General features: G+C 34.5%; 1 protein-coding gene across 3 annotated transcripts in view; it reads right to left on the bottom strand.

Annotated features, from left to right (window-relative positions):
- Positions 1-1,321: 1,321 nt before the first annotated feature.
- Positions 1,322-11,041, bottom strand: part of LpR1 (Lipophorin receptor 1) — a 413,076-nt gene continuing 403,356 nt past the window's right edge. For all 3 annotated transcript variants that reach the window (XM_071598204.1, XM_071598203.1, XM_071598205.1), the window contains 3 exons: positions 7,959-8,122; positions 6,347-6,499; positions 1,322-3,697 (listed from right to left, as the gene is read on the bottom strand). In XM_071598204.1, the coding sequence (XP_071454305.1) occupies positions 3,653-3,697; positions 6,347-6,499; positions 7,959-8,122 (362 nt within the window). In that variant the 3' untranslated portion in view covers positions 1,322-3,652. The remainder of the gene's footprint in view (positions 3,698-6,346; positions 6,500-7,958; positions 8,123-11,041) is intronic.

Here is an 11,041-nt window from a genome sequence, read left to right as displayed (position 1 = left end):
TGAAAAAAATATGGCATTTCATTAATACTAAATTTAAAAAAAGAGGCCAATAAATGTGAGCCTCAATTGACTTGTTTTGGGTAAATTACGTTAAATGAAGACATTGAAACATGAAATTTGATCCTAAGCCTTTACTATCATCAATCCTCTCAGAGTTGAGTAATCTGATAAATAACAATAGGCCCATTTATTTAATATACAGTTTCGAGCAGTTGATTGCATAAAGAAATAAAAGTTAAAGAAATTTAATTTTTTTCATGAATGTATGACCTTGGAATGAAAGTATTAATATATATTAGCGTAATATAATACATCTTATGATGATAAATTTGCTCAGCAAAGTCATAATGATATTAATAACATCATCAAAACCTTCAATTAGATATGGATAAAGGTGTGATAGTTACTGCATCCACTGCTGAGTAAGAGTTAAGCCTACCAATGCCAGGAAGCATGTTTAAGCTGTCATTTATGAAATGAGTATGCGCCAATGGCCCCATTTTACAGAAAATCCCATCACTATCATCCCTGTCAAGTGAATAATTAGTCAACTATAAGAGTAAAAATAATTTTAAAGCCAATGCAATGCCGTGATCTTAAATAAAAAAATAAGTTCAGCAGATATTAGCGGAAACATGCATGGGCACATGTTAATTAAGATTTTGCATTATAATTATAATAATCTGAAAATACAATTCGGCATTAAGACAACCCAAATTCTACCACAGATTTGAATTAAAAAATCACAAGTAATCGCCAACTTTGAATAACACTTTGTGAATATGCTAAGTATTTCCCCAATATGTCACCGAAATGCATCCCACTCTAGGTAAGGTGATCTCATAACAGCATTTCTCCATGAATGTGGTAATGATTTCCAAGTACTACTCTGTACTAAGTGATACCATATTTCCTGGCCAAGAGGATGCACTGTGATTTTCTGATTATATTTTACAAAAAAATTAAAATAAACATCTTTCAATGCTAATGCATCATAGAAAGGAAATGGAATGGTTATATTCCAAAGTTAAAAACTATGCATAATGTTTGTTCATAGTAAAATCCCTGGGATCTGTCATTGTAGATGTGGCATGCTGTGGTGCATCAGAAAAAATACCACCCTTGGTTACACAAGCTAATTTCAGGTCACTTTTTTGAGTAATAAATGTACATCTTATGTGCCACAAAATACAACATTATATGCAGAGCATCAAAAGTTTTTCCACAAGATAAAGGAATGCATCACCACTCTTGGCAGTTTTTTTTAACAATTATGGGAACCATACCAAACCTAGGAATATAGGAATAAACACAACAGGAAAACTGTATCAGAATAACCTTTAATTTTGACATAAATTAAATTGAAATAAACACATCTCCCACACTTTCAATTATAAAAAAATAACACAGTTTGCTTGACCAAACGAGCATATTCCCCTGGGGCTGTGTATCAAGCAGAAACATATTTAAGTTCCTCTCCCAGGGAATCAATGAGAAATACTTGAGCACATTATACAGTTCTGTCCCATGTAAGACATAATTAAACAACTGGAATAACAACGTCAAGTTCACAAACTAATTAAATTGAAAGTAAAAAAAATCTTTTGTAGGAATCGACAAGTTTTTTCACAAACTTTGTTATTACGGCTGGAAGAGCGACTCACATACAACATTCTCTCTTTGTTACAGGAGATTGGCATTGGCCAAGAGAGGAAACCAAGTTTTTGAAACCACATGGGGGACTCCCTCATGATAAATTCCATTATCTTTGACTTTTTGTTAAAGCATTCAATACATTTGGCATTGGGTGCTCATTAGAAGAGTTGTACTTGATAAAAATGTCGCATGGTAACAAGAAGCCTTCATCTCACAGCCCCCTATAATTGAGTTAGCTTCCGAAAAAGTATAATTACATAGATAATAAATTTAAATTAAATTATTTGTAGTAACTACATGGCAAAAAGAAAACACCTACTTTCAGTACTGTTCTCTAAAATATTCTGATTCAAGCAAAAGCAACTTTAGGAAAAAAATAAAAGACTCTACTGTGCATTCTCTTTCATCCTCGCCGTTCACATGCATTGTACAATGCAATTATAGGGCATTTAAAACAATAACAGATGAGTCAGAACATTTATCTTTTGCTTGCATTGGGAATGGATGGAGCATTACCACAGAATTTAATGCAACTTAACCCTGGACACACTCCATTTTACCTAGATAGCATGGATCAAAACTCATTTGTATCTTGATAAATTATCAGAAAAACTTTAACAAATTACACTGAAACAGGGAATGTAACATTTCCACAACAACAAAGTGATAGAAGGTTGACGAGAGGGAATATAGCTTACATTCAAAAGGCCCAGGTGAAAGAGAGGTTTGCTCTTGTTAAAACCAGCTTGTGACTTCTTAAATGTTCCGTTATTCATTTGTACACAAATATTCACACTTTTACATGCACACACAAACATCCCAACACTTATTCAATTTAACTCACTCTAACAGGAACAAATTCATGCACCCTTCTTGTGCATCCACTCATGTACACAAACAGGGATATCTACGGTGACAGTCAAATCTAGGGAGGGACAGTTCACGTTCTCTTTCCTTCAAAATGCATACACATACCATATTACTTCACTCATGACATGGTCTTATTACTAATCACATAGTTGATATAAAGCCATTTAAATTTGGCACTTGAAAATTTTATGATGAATAAACAACTGTGAAAAGATTTTTCTCATTTTTTTTATCTCTCGGCAAAATATTATTATTATTATTATTATTATTGATAATATATTCATATACACAGGGCTTTGGTTAAGAAATTCATTGCATTCAGTTTGTAAATGCTTTGCGAAGAAGGGGAGCGCTCATAGGTGGGAGGCATTGGCAAACATACAAGGCAATGCAGAACAAGGGTGGCCTCGCATCCAAACCGTTGAAAGAGGCATCTTCCCTCCTTCTGTTTGTGGTATGGGAGTGGGGGGCATGTGCATCTTTGGCAGCGATCCAAGAGACTATTAAAAAGAGGGTACTTGTTCATGTCATTTACGCTCTGCACTCAGTCACACTCAGTCGCTAGCAGCAGGTCCATCCCTTGGACAAGTCATGAGAGCATGGGACGGGACCCCACGCACACGAGAGAGAGTACTGCTGCTAGGCTTTTTGAGATCATCCCAACATATCATACACAACACAACTCTCTTTCCTTCTCTTGACAGAAGCCCTTCCACAATCAATGATTCAAGAGGCTGACACAACTCTAAAGTACACATGATTAACCATCTTCCACACACAGGTGCACTTAATGCTGGAAAATGCTCTCAACAGAGCTTGTGCAAGAATCCAACCAGCCTCCCACTGGACATTCTTGGGATCTCATTGCATTAACAGTCAATTTTAGCAATTGAGAGAATAGTTTCCACCGCAAGGCAATTGCGCATGCCCACGAGGATCCTCTAGTCCACCCTAGGAGAACTACAAACATTTGGCACTAGCGATGGTTGTGTACAATGGGCATCAGTTCATAAATAGTAAAGCCCAGTTGCCACATACGTCTTTCTCAGCGAGTTATTACTTTCTATGCTCTGCGTGCCATCCAAAAACTTATCAATAGATGCTCTAAAAACAAGCTCAGCCTCTTTTAGACATAGTCATTGGTTCCAGGACTGTTCAAAGGTTCTTGTGCCTAAAATAAATAAATAATATATTACTCAAGGCTATAGTTTCACCTTATGAAATTGCTCAATCAAATAAAATAAATTCCACTCCAAAGATGAGAAATGTTTTTGTAAATGAAATACAATATTATTTTACGAATAGGGAATTTGGATTGATGCCCAATATTGGAGTTGGAACAAAGAAAATTAGAATAGTAAGTCACAAAGAAAACCATCATTTTCATTGAAAAGTGATGATTATTAAATCAGGTAAATAAAAGGACCCTGACTCAACTTCCACCCAGCAAATCTTAGAAAATTCTCATCAGCATATAAAAAAAAGATTTGAATGAATAAAAACTATTTTTCAGTCAACCAATGCCACAGAAAAATAATGGGTGCTTATGAATGGATTGCACCTCCTTCAAACAAGATTTACATAAATAATAAAAAAGTATTTTACCTCACTTGGAGTTTAAAATTGAAGTTTACATGATTATAAAAACAACACTTAACTATAAGCTACAGTAAGACATTTTACATGATTTTTATAACCAAATAATCCACTTTTTATCAGCAATAAATACCATTTTTAAATTCCAGATCCAACATACAACACTTAAGCTGCTCAAAAATAAGCCTCAATACAATGATATAAGTTTGCAATAAAATACAGCCATACTATTATTAAATGTCCACAGCAGTACTGGTTTCACATTGATACGATACATGTATCTGTTTGCATAAGCCCACTGGAAACTGATACAATGGCAAACTGAAAGCATGCATTACACTCATCAGGGAATTAACAGCAAAGTCTGAAAACAACATTTTTACAAATCAATCCACAATGATTCACGGATGGCTAAGGTGCCAAATTGCATAATGTTTTGAATGGTTTCATACATGAAATCCGTGAAAAAGACCAAATGCTGAAAAGTGCTTTTCACAGAATTTGCTGCTATTGACTTGGCAATTGTAACTAAGCTGCTACAGGAATTAAAGTCTCCATTTTGGAAATTAGAGCAAGAAGTAGGCGCTGCGTGGATGACAGAACATTCTAAAACTCTGACACTACAGCTACACCATACTTACTAGAGCTTCAGTTTACTTTGTATGCGCGGGTTTCTTCAAGACTGGACATGCATCTTGATGAAATTTGATCGACTTTTCACTGTTACGTATTTTCCAAAATGAGAAAAAGTATGAGCAACCTTTATACAGCCTTTGGAGGTTTGGTGTAGAAGATGATGAATCTTACAATGCTAACAATGACTACATGATGTCTGTAAGCTTAGTCATAATATATCCAGAATTCTGGTTCATGCCTTTAGGTTTAAAATGGAGTTGATCACGAAAAGCTTAAAAGAACAAGTCTAACACATCCATTGGTTTTACTCAATGACAAATGACATGCACGGTTCATACTCACCATAGGCTCACTGTACAAATCCCTGTTATCTATTATCTCCCATTTTCATTTGGACAGGCATGAAAAAATGGCAGACATGGGTGGTAAAAAGCATTCACTGTTATTTATCGGTTATGGGTTTCTACCTGCTTATCATTACGGATGTGTTTGGATGAATCTATGCAAATTATGACTTCCTGCTTAAAAGATACATGATTTGAATCTTCAATTTCCCAACGAAATGTTTTCATTACACCCAACTGGAAATCTAGACAAGTGATCTATAGTAATGATTAAGCATTGTGTGTGGACAGATCATCTGATAGGAAAAATGAAATGATTTGTTTTATGCCCTTCAAATACCTTACAAATGAATGATTAGGATATTTATGGATGCTGCTTCAGAAATAATTTCACAAAGGAATTCCAGAAGAACTGTTGTGATGAAATTTGCAATGGGAAAAATGACGTGAATGAAAACAATGCTATTCTCACGCTATTGAATTCAGAAATAATATTTCTGACTTGCTCTTGCAGTCATAACAAAACGAAACAATGCATAAAAGAGCCGAAACCCTTCAAGATATGTCTAATGAATTATGCCTATTTTTTCTCCAGTTTTACAGCATCAAATATTAAGCAATCAAAGTAAAAATGATTTAAATCTAAGATTTTAACAAAAGCATAAAAGTAAATTTGCAAAATTTTTTAAAACTGCATAAAATATGTTTAGGTAAATGAAACTTTAAGAAAGAAACACAAATCTAAATGATCAAGCAAGCATCTAAATATCCTCAAATAGGCACAGAAAGCACCATTAAAAAATAAGAAAAACTTTTCACTTATCTACCATAATTTAAAATAAAAATATTTTCTCCCCATAAGGATAAAAATAACAATTAAAGACCCACTCACTAAAAATTAATTGCTGGCGAAGTCTTATTCATACTTTTGTAGGCATTTAATAATCGATGTTTGTTCTTGCTGCATTATTCCATTTTGCAAATATTATCTCTTGTGTTACATACATATATGTATATATTGACACTATGTGCTTCAAAAATATTTGCTTAGCAAAATACATGTTCACTCATAATGTAGAACACTAACACAATTGGTTGACAAATGGAGGGTATAACATCAGCCCCCTCAACACAAGCTGTCTATGGTCAGGATGCCTAATGTGATATTCTCAATGCCATCACCACTTTGTGCACCAAGAGAAGGCTTATCTAAGTGCACAGCCATCCACACCAAAGGCCCTTACCTCCTCTCCCACTGTGGACGGATAAATCCTTGGCTGCAGCTGATTCTTCTCAAGGGAAAACTGGTCTTCGGTTGTCTTCCTATACACTGGGTTATCAAAGTTCATGCTCGTAACATTGCGATGCAGGAAGTGTCGGTACACGGCAAATGCAATCTGGAAGAGAAAACATGGAGGAGATGAGGGTTATTTCAATTGAGGGAAAGAGATGGTGTCAAATGTGGACTGTTGGATTAGAATAATGGACCCAGTTTTGCAACATCAAAAACTCATGAAATACAAGAATACTCACTGAGTTTTTCAATACATTGGTGGCCCTAGGAAGTTTTCATAAGCTTTTAAAAATTATTTGTTGGGTTATGTAAAGTGTGTGCATGGTAATGGTAATTTCTTCTTTCTTTACTTTTTTCACCAAGAATTCTTGCAACACGTTCAAACCATCAATAAAGAGTAACTTACAAAAGTCCAACAATGTTTATGGGAAGCAATATAAAAAAATGCCCATATTTGTGGAGAAACATTCCATGGCTTTTGCACCACCGTGAGATAATGCCCCTAGTTATTGGTGAGCTTTTGGCCAAAAACAGCACTATATTAATGCCCCAGCCTCCATATTCACCAGACGTGTGACTTTTTTCTATTCTCAAAAATAAAGAGAACCTCCAAGGGCCTTTTCCAATTATAGATGAGATTGCAAACAAATCACTGAGAAAGCTGAAAGCTATACCATAGATCGAATTCTAGAAATGTTTCATGGATTAGAAAGACACTGTTATAAAAGTGTATAATATCTAATGGGGATTACTTTGAAGGGGATAACATTGATATAGACAAATAAAATTATTTCTAAATAACTCCAATTCTTGTTATTTATTGAACACATCTCATGTTACACCCTAATATAATTGTTTTATATCCATGAATTTGCCTTGAATCAATATTTTGAAGGCTCTGACAAATATGAATAAAAGTTTTTACCACATATTCTCTGTGTGTCAAAAAAGTGACATTTTTATTCAAGATTATTATGTATGATGGCAAACTTTGGCCTGGAGAGAGTACTATCAGCTGCTATCTGAGCCCTTAAGATAATCATTTTCCCATATATTCTATTTCTAATGGATAACAAACTCTTCCTTCACTCCCATTTCAACTGCTCTTATCCTTTGTTCACAATGGAATTGGAAGGGGCCAATTGGGCAATGCAAGAGGACATAGTTTAGATACATCGATACAAAGAAAAAATAAATGCACCTGTGAAATATGTACCGAGCTCATGGCCACATAGAGTATCTCATTTGACTCACAGCTTCTTTCTATTTTAATCAGAAATTCACTGAACTGCTGGGCATCAGGAACTTCTAATGAAGTCTTCCACAAAAGTGCATTGAAATACATCAATATCAAAGGGTTATAATCATTCATCTTGAGAAAATGATTGTTATGCTTTGAAATTGATGCATTTTAATCAGATGTTTTTGTCCTTCTGACTAAAGAATTTTAGGACCTGCTTCTAGATAATTTGACAGCTCCATACGCAATGCCAATGCCAAATGGTCAAGATTTTCTCCTATGTGAGGAAATGATTCCACAACGCTATGGTGCAACAACTTACCACTGCCAGCACCATCAGCACTCCTAGCACGATAGCTATGGCAATGCCGGCGACCATCCCACTGTCAGCATCCTCAGGAGCAAATATGGTTGAGCCACCAGATCCACTGCCCCTATCCCTATTGCCAGAACCAGGCCTTCGTGTTGCATTTCCAGGGTAAAGAGCTGGAAATTTCAAAGACAAACAAAATTATCATTCTGAAAATGAGAAATATGCATTTTCATTTGTTTTTCCAAAATTACCACCAGAATGTGATAGCTGCTTTCTTAGACCACTCCTGCATAGGCACAAACATGAAGATCATTTAAGAACATGAAGATCATTTGAAGAACATGAAGCTTGGTCATTTATTGAATAAGCAATGAGATAATGCGCAAAATCTTAGATTCATTTCAGATGCTTAATGAACTGAGATCATGTTTATGAAAGACAGCTCACTGTGCCATAACCACATAAAAATACAATGAAAATTCTTATTCACAATGAAAGATGATCCAGGTCTACATGAACTACACTTACATAAATTTATGGTTGAAAAATATTTTGCCAAGGTATCTATGGGTTAAAAATATGAAGATGAAATTGTTAATGATTTGAAAAATTTATAGACACAGAGGCAACTGATTTCATTGTTAATTCGTACAAACACATACGCTTACATTACAATGGGTAAATACTTGATATTTCTGGTTTAAATAGGACATTTTTCTGATTTACATCAGAGATGCCATTGGAATAATGAGAAAAAAAACATTCACAGCATATACCAGAGTAGCAATGACTGAATGGAATGCCTGCATACCACGGATAATTCATAAAACTTTCAATGGAGAGTATTGTCTGCAACTCTAAATAGCTTTGTCCAGGAGTTACTGATGTCAATGATCAAGTTTAATAAAACCATTATAGCGGCAGTGACTCACTTGGAATATTCTCCTGGGTGATCTCATCACCACCACCCACAATGTCCAAATTTTGATCAGGTATGGAGACAGATCGCACACTAGTAAAATCTCCTGCTGAAGCATTAGCTGTAAAAAGGATTCGTGCAAACATGCAAGCCATTTCATTCAAATTATCATTTTATAAGTAAGCACAGTTCATTAGGAACAAAAAAACATGCAAAAATAGAGTTAGAAGCCCAGTATTAAGTTATTAGGGCACAATCAGCTGCCATTAAAGCTGTTTAAATGCTAAGTATATTGTTTTTGATCAAACCAAAACAAACACAGAAATAAACCTTTGAAATCCTAATTTTTCATTGCCTTTGGCCTGTCAAAAATATGAAATAAATCTGCGAACATAACAGTTTCAGGTTTAACTTTGTGGAATTCCTTCATGATGAGGGTAAAAAAAAAACTTTGCACACCCACATATTCTTAACATGGAAGTGCAAAGTTTCTCTTTTTTATCCTCTTTACACGCGTGAGATAATGAACTATAAATGAATAATTTCAGTAAAAACTAACTCTCAAGGTATACATGACTTTCTATTAAAATTAAAACTCACAAAACTAGTGGACAAACCAAATAAAAAATATTTCTTAAAATGATAGCATTAAAACCTCAGAAGTATTAATCCCTCATTTTGAATGGCAAGTAAGATGGTTAAAATGCAGAGTGGAACCATTTCATGCGATAGTATTTCCGTTTAAATTTCTGTGTTGAGAATCTAGAAATGGAGGAAGCCCATTGGATTAGAATCAACTTGTTTCTATACAGTGAGGATTCAACTTTACCTTCAGAAATTGAGTATCATTTAAAAAATGTCCTCACAAACCCCATAATCAACTGCGCTAATTATTTGGAGCTAACACAATTAATTAAACAGTTATTGTAGAGTGATTGCCTCATATAAGGAGTATTTTCTCACCAGACATAACATAAAATTTTGCCCAATAAAGAAAATTAAAAGTAGAGAGGGTATGCTTTTGTCAAAAGTACATGAAGTTGTACGACAAAGGTCACCTTAGGTGAGCCTCTTTTTCATCACAACAATGATTTTCAAAATTGGTCCACTGTTTTTGACAGATAAGGAGAATGATGTTTCCAGTAAACTGATAATTGTGGATCAATGGAGAATGTCAATTCTGTTAAAAGCAACAAATCATGCAAATAAACCACACATAGACCTCTTTACGAACGAGACCAATGGACATGCAAAAATTCATCATCATTTTCAAAATTATGCAGCCATGATGAAATGAATAAATAAATTGCATGTTGAGTAAACATGCAACTTAATGAATAATTAAGCATCATCATGTGCATAAAATTTCCATTGCAATACTTCATTATTAATCAAAAATCACAAAAGCATTTGCAAATATAATAGGTGATTCCTCAAGTGTTATCACTGTGGTTAACTTGCTTCTTAAAAAACAAAGACCTAACTTCAATCCAAGCAAGTCAATGTTAATCCAGTCACCTTTCTCCCATTGAGAAAGCATACATAGAATAAAATTTCTTAGCGGTAGTTTATACTCCTGAGTTTTAGATTTTGGTTCCATTTTAGTAAAGGACTGGTTCAGTGGACACCAATCATGTACACTTTATTAATTAGGCAGTTTTAAGTGTCAAAATGGGATCTAAATTTAACTTCTTGACTCAGTGAGGAAAGAGACAAAATTCGATTGACAAGGACAATTAAATATTTTTTGAAACACCCAAATGTTATCATTCATACAAGTTGGCATGTTTAGGTACATATATAAAAGTGTAAGCTGAAATCTAAACTACATGTATGTAGCTTTGAAATTTATATTGCTTCCAAATGTAAACTTTTGATTGACAAATCATGCATTGTGCACCAAAATACTTATTTTGGGTCATTTTCACCATTTTCCAGAGAGGCTTATTGAATTAATGGAATTGGGGATATAATGATATTTTGACTCCATCCAATCATTGACCAGAGGGTCAATTTCCTTCATCATCACTGGGCATCCCTCAAGATAAGATGTAACATGATTTGGAATATGGATGCCAGACAGTAATTTCATGCTTATAAGCAATATAATAGCACCAATATAGATTATCCCAATTGATGCCAGTATCCATTGGTTATTTCTCTGAGTCATAGC

The sequence above is a fragment of the Hetaerina americana genome, unplaced genomic scaffold, assembly GCF_022747635.1.
Source record: "Hetaerina americana unplaced genomic scaffold, ioHetAmer1.1.p SCAF_10, whole genome shotgun sequence".
NCBI lineage: Eukaryota > Metazoa > Arthropoda > Insecta > Odonata > Calopterygidae > Hetaerina > Hetaerina americana.
This window is presented reverse-complemented; position numbering and strand designations above follow the sequence as displayed.